Below are 16,628 nucleotides of genomic sequence, written 5' to 3' on the forward strand. Positions count from 1 at the left end.
AGTGAAAAATAATTAAAAACAACAAGTACAGTAGCCTCTGGGTACGAGGAGTAGTTGGGAGCTTTCTCCTGAGAAAGGTTTATTTAATTAAAACTAAACTAATCTTTGGAAAACACTTGATAAGCATTTCATAATACAAATCATAATCCAAAAATGAAGCTTATACTTCGTCTACATGATACTGGAAAATAACATTAAATAATTCAATTCCGCCATGAGCTACTTCTCCAGTGCGCACAGAATAATTCAGCAGACAGCATGTTTACCACCTTTAAATTTTCAGTAGCATTAATTCATCAAGATAAATATTAGTAAATTGTATGAAGGCATAATGGATCCGTAAGTGATAAGGCTGAGAATTAATGCTTTATTTAGACTGTTTATTGCTTCTTGTAGATATTATGCCAGACAAGGAAAGGACAGCTAACTTAGAGGGCAAGCTGTGCCTGTGTTGGCAGGTAAGCCATTTGGTTGTGTTCATGTTTTCCAGCCTATTCTTCGACACCTTTCATTCATAATAGAGAATATTATTTCCAGGATCCCACGTAACTGGAGGAGGAATAGATAACTTTATAGGATGGTATCTCTATCTATACTTCACGTTGCCAAATGCTTGTGTTTCTATACTGTCCGGTGATAATTTCAGTTTCCCAAAAAACTTGGATCCTGCCCAAGGTCACAAACTATCCACCTGGACATCAAACAGTCTGCCTTGCACAACTGCTCTCAAGCTGGATTGCAAATGCTGACAGGCTTTATAGGTCATTTCAAAAACAAATGCTTCATTTTAACACCTTAGACTGCAGCAGCTCCTACAACAAGCTGCTGATGCCAACTGGCTTTTTCAAAAGTGAATGTATCCAAAGAGATCCTAATTGACACTTTCAGGCAAGTGCCCAGCATAACTGAATATTACTCAGGTTTCTGGAGAGCGGTTTTAAAGTGACCATATAATTTAAGTGACCTTTGAATGTAATTTAAAGTGCTACTGTAAAGCCCAGTTCCTCTCCCACTGAATGGGCTCCATCAATGGGGAAACTCCCATTGATGTTAATGAGGGCAGGAGCGGGTACTTCCCCACTGGCTCCCATTGAATTATCCAGGTTGCTTTTTTTGTGGGAGCTTTTTTTTGATACATTCCTGGGAAGATCCTCTTAACTGACTTGGAGTTACTTTGGTTCATATCATACCCGTAGCTTTTTAGCAGAGAACCCAGTGATTTAACAGAGATTTCTGTCGAGCAGAGGTACAATAGAGCCCTTTACAGGGTGTGGGAATTTCCCGCATGTTGATTAACTTCATACTGTAAAAGACCATAGGCCAAATCCTTCAGTCCTCACGCAGACAAAAGTCCACATTGACTTATCCGAAATCTGCCTGCAAACGCTCATTAAAGTCAATGGCATTTTGCTTCGGGAAGGGCCGGGGATTTGGCCCGCTGGTTGTCTTTGCGATTGGGCATCGCCAGGAGAAGGGGATTACCACAGCACCGAGCCTGCAGCAAGGTCTGCCTTGCCCCAGACCTCGGGCACTACCTTCCCTTCAGCCCCAAAAACTCATGGCAAAACCCCAGTCTCAGTGCCAGCCCCATGCTCCAGCATGAAGCGCTGAGTGATGCCCAGCATCACCCCTTTGCCCATCACCCTGATGTCTTCATGGAGCCACCCCCAGGACCCTGCCATTTGCCCCACAGGGCAGGCAGAGAGCAGGCAGGGTATTAGCCACTGACCCACGAGGCTCCTGTCCTCCCCACAGCAGCTACTATCCAAAAACAGTCTGGTTTACATCCCCTCTAGGGCGAGGTAGTAGCTTAGAACCACCTTAGAGGAGGGTACATCTACCCTGAAAACAATAGAAATATAACCCAAAAAAAAGTGGGCCGGTTTCTATTTGTTTGTTTTAGCCGTATCATAGCTCAGACTTTCCCTGCCATTGTGGTTCAATATTTACTGATTGAAAATATAGACTAGCTGCAAGTCACAGCATTTGCCAGAAAGAACGATTATCATCAGAAAGAAATGGGCATTAAAAGAACAGCTCTCCTATTTCCAGAATATAAAACAGACATTCAGAAGAACAAACAGAGCAGAGAAGAAATGATGGTCATTTGCAAGTAAAATATTACTAAACAATGTAACATTGGATTAACTGTTTCATGTATTTATTGTGAAAGAATATATAGAACTTTACATGAGAAACTATCAGTACAAGCAAGAAACAATGCAGCCTTTTAAACAGCTTGCTTTTAAGTTTAATGCTTCTGCACGTAGAGCACACGAGCTTGCTCCCACTGAAGCTCATGCAACAGCTCCTGTTAAGTTCAAAGGGATCAGGATCAGGCCCTGAGGTTTTGAACTTTTCTCCTGTAATGTCCCTTTCACAAATACTGTAGCCCCCCAGTCCTAATGTGCTTGGGATGTATTTATGGTGGGGAATGTGCAGTACAGCAAAGAGGCACCGTAAGATGCAATATGGGAGGGGCTGATCCTGAAAACTGTGGAGGGACTTTTTGTTTCTACATACATTTAGAAAGAAAAGGAGGGGACAGAGGGGCAGGATAAAGAAAAAAAAAAAGCAGGCACATATTGAGTCCAGTCCTGCATTCGAGTGAAGCAAACCATTGAGCACAGTAGCGAGGGCTGACTGGACCGGACAAAACCTGACTCCATTTATTGTCTTTTGTTGTGGTGTGCCAGGAATGCAGGAGCTGTAGTTATTCTGATTTAGGGCTGGCTCTGGGGATGGCTTTGTACTCTCAGGACCTGTGGACTGCTGAAAATTGGTGCAGCTCTGATCTCTGGCTTTAGAGTTTCCGTCCTTCCAGGACTATTTAAAGTAGTCATGTAACAATTTCAGTAACTCTGTGGCAATTTATTTTGTGAATTTTTAATTAGTTTGCCACTCTTACATAAACTTAAATTGGATTAATTTTATACTCTCTTACCCAAAATACAGTTCAAAAGAAGGTTTTCTAATAAATTTGATATACAAGCCTGTTCTAATACTTGTCTTAGTTTACCTGGAAATCATTCTAAATTATTTACCATTCAATGCATGCTTTACCGCTGACAAAAATTAGAACCAAGTTAATTCTATTATTTAACTAAATATTAAAGAGCTACTGGAATTCCTACACCACCATATTAATTTTTTTTAATCTATCTGACTAGAAAATCCATTTAACACACAAACATTTTCCTGTGACGACTTCTAAATGAAAGAATCTTTGCAGAAACAGAAACATAAAAATAATTGCAGTGGTACAGTTGATCACAGCTTTCCTGGCAAACACAATAATTGCCACTGAGATAACTAAGGCACCAGTAGAGATGCATAAGATAAAAATGGAGTTTAGGGCTGGATTACTGCAACCTTTACTCTGTGTGATGCAAACGGTTGGGTCAGATGTCTCATGAAGTTGTCTCCAAGTCTGTCTTCTTTCATTCTATGCATATAGAATGGGGAAAGAGCCATATTTATTTTTAGTGCTTGAGCTCTCCCTTCAAGTTCACTCCATCCAAATTAAATAAAAACCCTGAGACTCTTTTGCATTGCTTCGAAACAGATATTGAAACCCCGATTTAGTTTTAGCTTCACACACACAAAATTCCCAGTGATTTCAAGGATGATTTTGCCAGACATAAAACAATGATAAGTTCAATTCTCAGAGACACTACTGCTATAATTATGATTTTAGGAAGAATCTAAAATAAAGGAGTCCCTAAAAAATAAACAAAACCACAAACTGAATTGTGCCCCTAATATGCAGTAATACCAATAGTGATGTCATTCATGCTCAATCATTTACATGTTCTCACAAATCATTTTTAATAATTTATTGGATATCAAAAAGAGCTTGAGTGTGACAAGCTGCAGTAATTTTAAATACAGCTTACAAGTAACTTTTCAAGCTTTGCAGGCTCAGGGTAGTAGAACCCACTGACCGAGCAATGTGTATCCAAGTACAAAAACCCACAGCAGAGGTATAAGCCTTCTTGAGAGGCAGAAGCATGAGCTGGGTGCTGTGTTCTCTTCACTCAGCATCAGCACTGCAGGGACTAATCTGGAGCTGGTGTAAGCCAGCGTGCAAGGGAAGGGAACCCGTGCTGTCTGCACCCACCTTGTCCCACAGCAGTGAAACCAGCAGGGCTAAATCACTTTAAACCAGCTCTTCATTCAGGACACTGCCTTTAAAGCAATTCTGTGATGGATTTGGGGAGCAGCAAGGGGAGCACCCAGGAGTTTCAGGGCAGCGGTCAAGAGTTTGTGGATTAAAGATGATCTGCAGGATCCTGAAGCTCTCTACAGCACCCTGAGTTTCACTCTTTTGGGGGAAAATCTTTCATCTTTGCTACTAAACTCCCTGGGAAGTTAGAGCTTGTCGCTGACTTGTGACCGACTACACGGCACAACCAGTTTACAAGGGCTCAGCAATCCCATTGGAATCAGCGCTCAGGAATGTCCTCAGGTGGGAGGAGTAGGTGCTTGGCACTATGAACTGTAACTTTACCATCTCCTAGATGTTCAGAAGTCTGCAATATGCAAGGCAAAGAGGAATGCTCTACTTTCTTCTGGCAGTGCTAGGTGCCTGTTATTGTTGCCAAGATCTATCCTATCTACAACAATATTCAGACCATTAGTCTATTGTAGCTCAGGCTGAGCTGATGCTCATTTTTAAATTAAACCTCAGGTGAAAGCTGCAAATCTGCATGTGCAGATGGTTTGTGCTTGCAATCCTGCATGCATGCAACTTAGCACAGTGCAGCTCCCCTGACCTCTGGCTGATGGGGTTTTATTCCTGACAGGCTAGATGTGAATAAAATCATATGGAACTGTGTTTTTACAGTTCAGCCTTCTGAGTCCCATCCTGCTGCCATTGAAATCAATGGCAAAACTCCCAACTTCCCTAGTCATATCAGATTAGCTTTGTTCCATGGACTGAAACAATCTAATAGATACCAGGTGTCCTCCACAGAGCTTGTGTGGTCTACAAGTAAGTGGAACATATTTTAAAAAGTCAAATATGAAACAGCTACATCACAGAACCTGTAATAACCTCAAACTGATATTATTATCTATGGAGGACATGACCAGTATCTAAAATGTGACTCATTATATATATATTTATATGATGCATCCTAAAACAGACATTCTGGGGTAAATTCAGCGGCATGTTAAACCACTACAGAAATGGATCCATATTTATGTTCATTTCCACAAGAAAGCAAGGGTTTCGTGTGTTTTTACTTAAGGGAAGGAGCCTCAAACAACCTTACATTAATCCAGAAATCCACTTTAAATATATGACCCTCCATGTAAAAAGACCTATAGAAGTTAAAGGCTGCAAGTGAAACCATTAGGTTGCTACTCTAACATCCCTTCTTTCTCCAAGCTATGAACCTCCACCATGAAATTCCCTACCTGCTTTTCCAGTCATGGAGCCTCACCAGCTCCTCCAGTAGCATGGAGATCACGCAGTGCTATAAATGTCCAGACCTGGACTGCACCAAGACATCCATCACTGTGAAAAGGGTGTAGCTGGAAAACACACAAGGAATTTCCTTGTGCGATCTCCTGGTGTGTAGGTGGCCTAGGAGCCTTGCCTGGCTCAGGTGAAATTCTCAGTGCCCTGCTCTGCACCAACAGGGACAGAAAGAAATCCCTCTGCCCACTCCAGGGCCTGACCTTGATTCACACCACCTACAGAGAGGAGCCTCACTGCTCAAAGAGGACCAGCATTTCCAGCCCAGGACTCATCACACAGGTACAGCCAGGTTAATAACTTAGAAACACACAAATGGGGTGATCCCAAGCAAAAAATCAGACCTTTCTTGGGAACAACAAAAAAATATATTGGTCATTTTTCAAATCCAATTAAAGGTCCTCAGATGTGCCAAGGTCTACTCTGATTCCTTAGGCAGAAGGATACACCTGGGGCCAGCTCTTGGGTCTGTTTGTGTGCAGGTGCTCAAGTCTGCTGCTCTGCTCTTGCCCTTCAGTTCCGTGTCTTAGGGGCAGATTCCACAGATGTCCCTGATTACAAAGTTGGCCTGGGGCTCTTGTGGGCATCTGATGAATGGGGAGCTGGAGTCAGAAGGCTTCAAAACACTATCCACTCACTTTCTGCTAGGGAAGCCTCATATCTTGCAAGCCTCCCTCTTCCGTCTAAACCACTGACTTGTCTCCTAAGGGTTGATGGACAGCGTGAGCTCGCCCCAGCCTGGCCTAATGGAAAGCCCCTTCTCAGCTGGGGTCCAGGTACTGCTGTGGAAGCCCTGCTAGAGAAAAGTAGTGCAATAACTGAGGTGTGATATTCCCAGGCAATATTCTAGGCAGCTGAAGCTGCCCGTGGAAGGGGCCAAGCTGACAGTGCTCTGCAGCAAAACTGTCGCTGGAATCAGTGTTTGGCTCCTGAAGGAAAAGGGTACAGCTTTATTTTTTTTTTTTTTAAGTGGCACCAGGAATACATCAAACCCCGTTAAAAAGGCATGATCCAATCAGTATTTCATTTGTATCTGAATATCTAGTGCTATCTCTAGTCTTATCTTTTACCAGTCACCCTCTTTCATTACGGTCTCCTTAAGAGGCTTAAATACTTGTACTTTTCCAATAAAGATCTTGGAAAGTACGTTCAAGGGTAGCTTATTTTAACATTCATCACATTTAACAAGACTTTTACCAGAGCGGAGAGAACGCGTAACTAATTGTTGGAAGATCTGGTCAAGTTTATTGTGACGGGTAACTGTCGGGCAATTATGATTTATTTATTCAGAGGGAGATAAGGCACACATTGTTCTCTGGAAGAAAAAAAATGGGGCTGATCTTAAAGTTAATATTATTTCCCATGCCTTCTTCAATCTTTTCATAACTGAAGGCACCCACCAGAGCACAGCCCTCATTGGCTCCATTTGCTCCAGATTTGGAGGTTTAAGCTTAGCTTCTCCCCCGACCTTTCCTGGGCCCGGCGAGGCCATGCAGGTGCAACTCCTCCACCACCTATTTCTTAAAAGGTCTGCTGGCGTGAGGGGACTCCTGAGAGACCCAATGTCCCCACAGGGTCCCCGAGCCTCACTCCCCGCCGGGGGGGAGCCTGCGGTGGACGGGGGCAGGGTAACAAGTGGGGTGTCCCTTTCATCTGGCAATCAAAGAAAGGGAGAGGAGATAGATAAAAATGCCCATTACTGCCGCCGTTCCTCGGGTCCCTGCGGTGTTTTCTCGAGTGGCAGCAGGTCCTCGCAGATAGAGGCGCCGGGGAGCGGGCGAGGAGCGTCTCTGTCGGCACTGGGAGGCACGACGGACCGGGACCGGCCCCGCTGCAGGCACAGCCTTTGCCCACACCCCACCCGCGCCGAGGAACAGCAGCGCCCGTGCTACCCCGGCAGCGTCCGGCGTGGGGGCTGCCTTTACCTCTGGCGTGACCCCGCTGATCCCCGAGCTCGGCGGAGCAGCACAACCGAGAATGAGAAAAACAAAAAACCCCCCAAAAAAACCCAAAAACCCAACCCAAAAAAAAAAAAAAAAAACCACCAAAAAGTGCCCTGGCTCGCCTGTACCCCCCCATCGCCCTGGCGCAGCGGCTCCTTCCCGTGGTCGAGCCAAGCCCTGCGACAGACCCTGGGGGCAGAGCAGGGCTGCTCCCAGCGTCCGCCCCCACGAGCCCCGCGGAGCCGCCACGTCTGCACCGCCGGCACCGGCATCGCCCCGGCCAAGGCCCGCAGCGCGTTGAGTCCGGCAGCCCCGCGCCTCCTTAGCCCTCCCCGACGGCTCTGCTGCTGCCGCACCTACCAAAGTTTTTATTCCCATCTTCCTTATCTCCAAACTGATCAAGTGGCCAAGAACAAACAAGAAAAGTCTTTTTAATGTAAGGGTTGCTCACCTGATGTAGTAAAGATCAGTTCTCAGAGCAAAGGACTTCTACCTCCAGCAAAATCTGGTTCCCCGACTTACTCAGCCGGAAGAGCGAGCACCATTAGCTGCTTTACATACACTTTTTTAAGTCTGTGTCAAAGGCATTTGATGTGGAGCATAAAGATGCACCTTGCGCGCTTCTGTCAACAGCCAGCCCGAGGCTGGGGCTCGGGTGATAGGTGTCCAACTCCCCAACAGAAGAAAAGTTAAGATTTTTTTTTTTTAACTCAAAATTTATTACCTTTTCTCAAAGTTTCAGCCCTTGGCCATCCGACAAATCTTTTTCAAAACGGTTTTAGATTTAATCGGAAACCGTTTGAGTTGTGTTTTGATCCGACCGCTGCTCTGCGTTTATTTCTTGTAAGACAAAATAAAAGTTATACGAACTGGTTTCGCCGACAAGAAGTAGGAGCCCTGTGACAGGGAGGTGCTATGGGCCGTGCTCCCCGCTGCCAAGACCTTCTCCGGGCGCGGAGGGAGCTCCACGCCGGGACCGCCTGCCGCCTCCCCCCGGGACTCCGCCGGTGGCTTCGGACGCGGCTGAGCGCCTCGGGGGGGGGAGGGTGCCCGGGGCAAGGCTGGTCCCTGTAGCCCCCCCAGCCGCGACCGACTCCGGACAAATGATCGACGAGCAGAGCTCCTACCTCCGCTCAGTCATTTGCTAGCGCTGCCTCGGACCTTACCCGACGGGGAGGGAGAGGTGAGTGCTTGGCAATTTTCACTGTAAACCACTGTGCTATTCCCTCGCTTAATTCCGTCGTAGCCTCGAACACCGCAGGGAAGTACGGAGGGAGCCCGGGGCCGGGGCCGGACTCCGGAGGCCCGACCCCCGGCACCGTCGTCTGGCTCCCAGCGCCCTTCGGCGAGGTGGACGGGGCGCTCCGTGCCCGTGGGAAGCGCATCTCCCCCCGGCCGGAGCCGAGGCGAGAGCCCCCCGCACCCACGGCCCTCCAAGCAGAGGGGAGGGGAGCAAAGCCCTCTTGTAAAGCTCCCAGCCGTCGGAACCCGCAAGATAAACATTATTAGAAATCATTGTTATTGGGATTGTGAAATCTGACCTCTGACCCTCCGGGCTACGTGTCACAACCGTGTCTGCTTTGATTCCTCGAAAGGCGGCACAAAGGAACAAGCTCCGTGACAGGAGGCAGCGGGATCTGAGCCGCGGCCGGAGGTGACCGACGGGGGGGACCACGCGTGGCCTTCCCCTCCTCCCCCGCGCCTCATTTGCATATGCAAATCAGCAGACCGCCGGGCCGCGCCCTCCCGGGGGGTGGTCGTCGGGCCAGGGCCGGGGGCCTGGAACGATTGTGCCCGACTCTCGGGGTGCCTTGGACGGAGAAATAAGGGTCAGTGCGTCCTTGCACCAGCGGAGGGGGGACGGGGTGCTGGGGGTTGTCTGTTGGGTGTTGACTGATATTCACATCGCACAAAAGGGCGGCTGCCTCCCGAGGGTCGGGGTGTGGGGGAACAGACCCCCGAGGCACTGAGGAAGGAGGGGGAAGGTAGCGTTTTTCCTCCAAGGCTTTTCCGCCTGGGCTAGCGGGTGCTCCTCCTGGGGCTTGGGCTCCCAAGTCCCATCCGTCCGTCCATCCCCCAGCTTTCCTCCCAGGCCGGGGGCCCGGTGCGTGTCCCTCGCCTCCCCCCGCCGCTCCGCGCACACCTGGTCCCTTTCCTACGCGAAGGATGTTGCACCTTCTACTCTCATTTCTCATCTAGGGCTGGTGCTGAGCCCCGGGTGAGGGTCTTCCCCCCGCCCGACTGCCAGCAGGAGAGGATTCCCCGCGGGTCTGTTTGCCCTTGGCACCCGCAGGGGACCAAGGTCACTCGTGGAGCCAGCGAGGACGCACCTGGACCTCGCTGGCCTGCGCCGATTCACCAATATGCCCCGCTCAGCTGCTCTCCATGAGAAATCCTAAAAGCGTAATTACATTAAAAAGTCTGATTTGTTTAAATAATCCTCTTTTGGCTTCCTTTAATCTGCCCTATATTTCCCTCGTCGGCTTTACTCCTGACTTGTCCAGCTCATCCGAGCTTGGCTGGACACCCCGCGGCTGAGGAAACCCTTCTTCGTCTTCCTCCTCCTCTGGAGCCCTCAAGCCTTCGGGCAACCCCAGCGCCAGGGAGTCGGCTCCCGGCTGCAGGTAGGGTCCTGGGATCTGTCGGCGAGACGGGGGGCGGCGGGGGGGCCGACAGCCCTGCTCGACCCACGCCGAGAGCCAGCCTGAGCATCACCCTATTCCCGCGGACAGGGGAAGCGAAGCGGGTCGGTGCCCTCTACCCTCGGCAGGTCCGGGCCAGATTCGGCCCGTTACTCGATTTTTAAGGAGAAATGCCATTTTTCGCCTGTACAGCCCCAGGGGAGTGCGAGACGGAGTGTATGGCAAAGGCAGAGGATTGAACTGAAATTGGAGCGAGGGGGAGTAGGGGAGCAATCTCTCTGTGTCCCCCCCGAGAGCGGCAAGTGAAGGGGGGCTTAGGGGGAATCTGAATGCAACCCCCGAACTCTGCAGTTGCCCCCGCCGGTCCGGGCTCTCGCCGACCGCTTTCCCCGCGAGCAGTGGAGCTCGCACCTTGAAGGACGGCTTTATTTTCTTCAGTGCGGAAGACCCGAGTTCATGTTCCAATCCCATCGGAAAGAAAGAAAGAAAAAAAAAAAGAGGGAAAAAGAAATGCACAACTTTAGATGGCGCTGTACATCATTTATTTAAGCCCTCTGAGTATTCCCGGCTCCTCGGCCTGCAGAGAGGAGAAGAGCCCTCGCCGGGCAGAGGCGGGCTGGGCTGGGCGGGGATGGGGTGGGATACGCTGGGGTAGGATGGGGTGGGATGAGGTGTAGGAGGGGTCCTGCCCCACCGGCAGCGGGCGCGGAGGGCAGGGGCTCTCTTCTCTCCCCAGCCTGTGCCTCCATCCCCGGACGATGATAGCAAACCGCAGCCCTAAGCAGGAAGAGTTAAAAAGCACGAAAATGGCAGAAGCCATCTCCCGCTTTCCCACTGCTCCCCTTCTCAAATAGACGGAAACCCCCTAATGCCTCCGACGGGACGAGGAGAGGGGAGCCGCAGGCTGCGCCGACGGGGAGTGCTGCTGCTTGCCCCCTTCCGCCCCCCGGTCCCACTGACCTGGGCATGGCCTCGGCATTGCCCCATCCTCTGGGGAGATGCAGGAGAAAGGGTCCCCCGGCTTCAGCTCCGCTCGCTTGTCCTCTTCGCCCCGCCGGCTGCGGGCCTAGGGCAGGGATACAGAGGAGCAGAAAGAAAAGAAGGAAAGCCGACAGACAGGCTCGTCGAGGGGGACAAGCAGCTCTCCACCCGCCTCGGCGCCCGGTTTCATCAGGGGCAGTGAGCAGCGGAATTCCATCGCCAGCCCTCGGCTTGGCGGGGCCCCACGCAAGGCCCGCGTGGGCTCAGGCCCGGCGGTCCTCGACGGCTCGAGGACAAGGCCATGGGCACGGCCCGGTCCCGGCTCGCCGGTGTCCCCGGACCGGAGGCGAAGAGAGCCGACCCGGGACTGGCCACGGCCGCCTTTAAGGGGGGCGGGTGGAAAAGCGGAGCGGGGGCCACAGCCGGGAGCCCCGCCGTGCCGCCGGCCCTCCGCCACCCCGCGCGTCCCACGCACACGGTAAATGTGAGCCCGAGCCCTGGAACAGGGAGCGGAGGGCAGGGACCGGCGCCGGGAGCGTTGCCGGGAGCGGTGGCTCAGCGCCTAGAGCCGAGCGTCGATCGCTCCGGTCCGATCCTCGGATCCTCGGGAGAGGTCCTCGCTGGAAACAGCGTGGGAGCAGATCCTCTCGGAGCGAGACGAGGAGCTGTCAGACAAATATCTTTCCAACACATCCCGGAGCTCTAAACGTCCAGACGGTTTCAGGCAATTTTTCAGCGGGAACTGGTGATATATTATCACTATTATTATGAGGTGGTTTTTATTTCTGGTTAAAAAGGGAGATGCGGCAGGCGAAGCACGACCGCAGCTGCCAAAGAGAATTAATTTTTTTTAAAGGGTAGAAAAATTTAAAATAATTTCTTAAAAATCGAAGGTCTCAAGGTTTTTAACGAGGGATGAGTGGTTTAAAAATTGCTGCATCTATCGAAAGCAAAACCTAAATATGCCACTGAAATGGCACTATGTACACAGCGTATGGTGTATGTATATATACACTTATTTATTATATTTATATATATATATATACAAACACCCATACACTAAAATAAAGAATTACAGCCAGCCTGGATCCTGAACACAGTCTACACTTTATTTCAGACTACAGATTTCTGAACATAATAAAATCTTTGGCTTGTAGCGGCGGGTTCAGTCTCGCAGTCTGTGGATCAGAATTTTTTTTCCTCGGGGAAAAAAAAAAAGAGACAGAAATTCACACACACAAAAAAAATAAAATAAGCTCAAACGACAGATGAGAAAAGTCCGACATTTACTGTAAAACAGGAGCAACGGACATCGGGGGGGGGGGGAAGAAAAAAAGGAAAGTAAACAAAACGAACAAACGAACAAAAGAAAGGAGAAACAGAGAGAAAGGAAGAGAGAAACTGTCCAGCAAATAGAGATCGCTACACATATTTCTTACCTGAAATTAAATATATACAAGGTCATATGCTGTTTGGCTATATAGAGATAATTTTTTTAAGTGTTCATATTTTTTTTTTTTCTTAATCGAAGTCCTTATACTATGGATAGACAATAGATCTGCTTTTAAATCGCACCTGTCCGCCTCCCGGCCGGCGGGCCAGCGCCGCGGCGCAGGGCTGGGCTAGGGCCGCCCGCCTCACTCGCTCTCCTCTTTGTCCTGCACCGTGGTGGTGGAGTGGTTGTAGAGTCCCTGGGCCATGAGGTGCAGCGCCAGCCCGTTCTTGATGCCCGTCGCCTTCTTGATCTTGGCCCGTTTGTTCTGGAACCAGATCTTGATCTGGGACTCGTTGAGGCTGAGCTCCTGGGCCAGGCTCTGCCGCCGCTGCTCCGTGATGTACCGGTTCGCCTGGAACTCCGCCTTCAGCCGCTGCAGCTGCTCGGCCGTGAACGCCGTCCGCGGCCGCTTGTCCTCCTTCTCCGTCTTCTTCTTCTTCAGCTTCCTGGTGCGGGGGCCTGCGGGCAGGGCACACACACGCCGCTGGGCAGGGCCGCGCCGCCGACCGACCGACAGCCCGACCGCCGCCCCCGCCCCGCCGGCCGAGGAAAAATGGCCGACGGGTGAATTTGTGGTGGTTCTGTGTGTCCCCCTCAGCCCCACAACCCCGGCACCGTCGCCCCGGCGCGGCGCGGCGGAGGGAAGGATGGGGAAGGAACGGGGAGGCCGGGGCCGAGCGCGCCCGCGCATCGCCCGCCGCCCCGGGGCCCCACCGAGCCGGCCCCGCGGGCGAGGGCAGCGGAGCCCCGCTCGCCCCCCGCCCCGGCACACGTCGGGGCGCCGCTCCGCCCGCTCTGCTGGGCCGAGCCGCTCTCCTTCTGCATGGCCCGGGATCGGGGCCCGCCGGCCGGGCAGCGGCTCCGCCGGGCAGCGCGGGGACCAAAGGTCCCCGCTGCCAGGCACCGGAGAACCGCCGCCGGCAGCGCACTGGCCAAAGGCTGCCCTGGTCTCCTTCTGGGGGGCAACGACCCTCTCCGCAAAGCCAGTCCAGTCCCGGGGGACCCTTCTCTGCCACCACCCCGCAGCCTCTCCGCCACCGCCCGGATTGCCCGGGATCTCCGGTGGCCGATCCTTGCCGGGGACCTACGGCCCCACTTGCAGCTCCCTCCGCGAAGCCCCGCAGAAAGCAGAGCCTCGCCGCTCCACATCCAGGCCGCAAAGGGGCCAGCTGAAGTGCGACACAGCTCGCCGGGGAAGCCACCCGGTCCCGGGGCGCATCCTGAGGACAGCGCTTGGCCGAAGAGGCGTACCCCCGGTCCTCTGCCCGCCGGCATGGCCCGGCCGTGGGGAAGAGGAGTGGGGAGGGAACCGTGAAGAAAGGGATCTACGAAAATTCCCCGACAGCTGTCGGGCTCGGCGGGCGGTCCCGGGCCCGCAGCCCCCCGTCAGCAGCAACCGGAGCCGAAGCAGGCAAGGCCTCCCTGCCGCCGAGTAGGCCGAAAGCTCCTCTCCTGCCGCAGCCTTTCACCGGAACGGGGTGATTCGCCCCAGTTCGGCAGCGGCTGTCGGCGAGGAGAAAGACGGGGCCCGGTGGGGAGAGGGACAGGGCCCAGCGGGATGCTCCCGGGCTGGGCCGGCGGGGGTGGAGGGCGAGGGGAGTGAATCGCTGAGCCCCGGCACCTTGCAGCGGGGTGCCGGCGCCTCCGACCGCCGCAGCCCGCTCGTCCCCGGAACCGGGAGAAGTAGTCGGGGCCGGCGGGCAGCTACGAGCACAACAAAGAGAGCGGCCGAGCCGAGCCATTCTCCACTCGCCCTTCTCCCCTCCGGGTTGCAGCGAGCAGGGAGTGTCGGGGAGGACATGCAGATATGATCCTTTACCCGAAGAAAGGGGAGGAAAGGAAATGAAGGCGCAAGTGCAGAACGCCGGGCGCACGGTGGCCCTGGGAATCGGCAGCACAACACCCGCGGCCGGGCCGGGAGCGAGGCCGTGCCGTCTGACAGCTCTATCACCCCATCAATCACCCCAGTCAATCAAAGAGGCTTTTCTGAGTTTGAAGTCGTTGGACGTGTTAATAACGGGGGATGGAGACGGCTCGGCCGCACTGACGGCCGGCGGGGAGCACCAGGCCGGGCAGTGCGGAGCGGGGCCGGGGTCCGGCAGCGCCGCCTTCCCCGCACACCGGAGCGGCCCCGGGCAGGCATAGGGGAGCCCATCCCGGCCCCGCGCCGCGCCGCGCTGGCCGATCCCTGGCTGCTGGCTGGAGGTGTCATGGGGGAACCCCATCTCCTCATCCTCCGCTTCTTTCAAAAAAAAAAAAAAAAAAGGCAATTAAAACCGGAAAGTAACGGTGATAAACAAAGGGGTGCCTGGGGGCACCTGGGGAATGTAAAGAGGTAGAAGGGGCGACAAAACAGGGCCAGGAGGGCCGAGCCAGCGGCTCCCACGGGGACGACCTCGGGCAGAGGCACGTCCCCTCCCCGGAGCTGGGCCCCAAACGGCAGCAGGGAGCACCAGCTCCGGCGGCGATGCGCGGCCTAAGGGCCTGCCTGGCTCGCTGCAGAGGCCCCGGTAAACAGCCCCTCCGCCACCTTCCTAGAAAGCCCTTTTTCCTTCGCCTCCAAGAAAACACTACCTCCTCCCCCCGCACCGCCAGCAGCCGCTCAACATGTGGCTCGGATCTTTCCCCCGCGCTCCTCCAGCAGCACCCAGGAAAAAAAATAAAATAAGGGGAGAGAAAAGCCTCAGAACAAGGGAGCAGCCAACCCCGCTGCCTTTTTCTCGCAACGCTCTCATCCCGCGCCGCCGCGCTGCGGAACACCCGGGGCTGCGGCAGGCGGGGCGGGCGGGGGGCGCGGGAAGGGGTCGCTCCCGCCGGCTCTCCGCATCGAAACGCTGCCGAATCGGGGCCCGGCGTCACATTCAAATTTGGGAGACTCGGAGGAGGAAGGAGGGGTGGTGGCGGTGGGGGGAACGCGTTTCCTCTCGCCCCGGGTGACCCAGGCCGCCCTCCCCCCACGCCTCCCCACGCGAGGTCCTCAACAAGCCGGGAGCCAAAGCCAAGGGGGGAAGAGGGAAAGGGGGGGGGGGGGAACCTTGTCACGATTTAACAGCTCCCAGATGCGCCGCGGTTCCTTACCCGAGGACGGTCTGTCTGAATACCTAGTGCAGTAGACCCAGGCAGGCCACACCAGCGGCTGTTGCGAGTCGGGCTTTATAACAGGTCCTCCATTATTAGAGCCCATGAGGAGGATGGCGGGGCTGCCGTGCTCCCCGTACTTCGCCGGGTGAGTCTCGCCCCCATCGGTCGGGGGCTTGGCCGCCCCCGACGCCGCCGCCGCCGCTGCCGCCGCGGCGGGACTGGCTTTGGCGGCGGCGGCGGGCGGCGGCGGCGGCGCGGAGCCGTCGGGACGGCAGTTCGAGTCCGGGCACAGGAGGGCGGGCGGGTTGGGCGGCCGGGCCAGTAGCGGGTTGACGTTTTCTCTACCTGAGCTCTGCCCCCGGTCTCCGTCCCGCTCCCGGCTGCCTCCTCCTCCTCCGCCACCGGCCGGCGCGGACGGCTCCTTCTTGCAGCCGAAGTCCGGCCTCAGGATGTTGTCGATGAAAAAGTTGGTGGTGCGGTGGGGCGGCGGCGGCGGGGGCGGCGGCGGGGGCGGCGGGTGGCGGCGGCGGGGCAGGGGCAGGGGGCAGGGCGCGGCGGGGGAGGCGGGCGCGGGGCTGGGGGACACGGGCACGCTCTCGCCATCGCTGCCGCTGCCGCTGCTCGCCGGGCCGGGCGCCGCGTCTCGGTGGCCGTGCCCTTCCGGCGGCTCTTCCATGCTCAGTCCCCGCCACGGAGATCGCTGCCTCTTTTCCCCCCCACCCACCCACTTTACGCCCACCCCACTTTGACGGTGGGTGGCGGGGTGGAAAAGGGGGAGGAAAAATTTAAAAAAAAAAAAAAAGGAAAAAAGAAAAAAAAAATAATAAGAATAAAAAAAATAAAAATTTTAAAATCCACTTGTTGGGCTGGAGCTGAGATTTTTTTTTTTCTATCCCGAACACGGATGGATCCAAAACCTGAGAGATACTCGAGGGCTTCTCTCCCCCTTCTCCCGATCAGCTTATATTTCCACCACCAAAAGAAAAAAAAAAAAAAAAAAAAAA

General features: G+C 53.9%; 1 protein-coding gene across 4 annotated transcripts in view; it reads right to left on the reverse strand.

The window, feature by feature from the left end:
• The window catches only part of EN1 (engrailed homeobox 1), a 48,647-nt gene extending 32,030 nt beyond the window's left edge, over window positions 1–16,617 (reverse strand). For 2 of the 4 annotated variants that reach the window (XR_006018218.1, XM_042041258.1), the window contains exon 1: window positions 15,622–16,617. Coding sequence is in view for 2 of the 4 variants with exons in the window: in XM_042041258.1 (XP_041897192.1) it covers window positions 15,622–16,300 (679 nt within the window). In the remaining 2 variants the exon portion in view is untranslated. Of the gene's footprint in view, window positions 1–12,136; window positions 13,003–15,621 lie in introns of those variants that run through there. The other 2 variants (XR_006018217.1, XM_042041257.1) reach the window with 2 other exon arrangements.
• Between the last annotated feature and the right edge of the window lie 11 nt (window positions 16,618–16,628).

The sequence above is a fragment of the Corvus kubaryi genome, unplaced genomic scaffold (genome assembly GCF_017639235.1).
Source record: "Corvus kubaryi isolate FWS band 111438036 unplaced genomic scaffold, C.kubaryi_AGA036_p1.0 37396, whole genome shotgun sequence".
Lineage (NCBI taxonomy): Eukaryota > Metazoa > Chordata > Aves > Passeriformes > Corvidae > Corvus > Corvus kubaryi.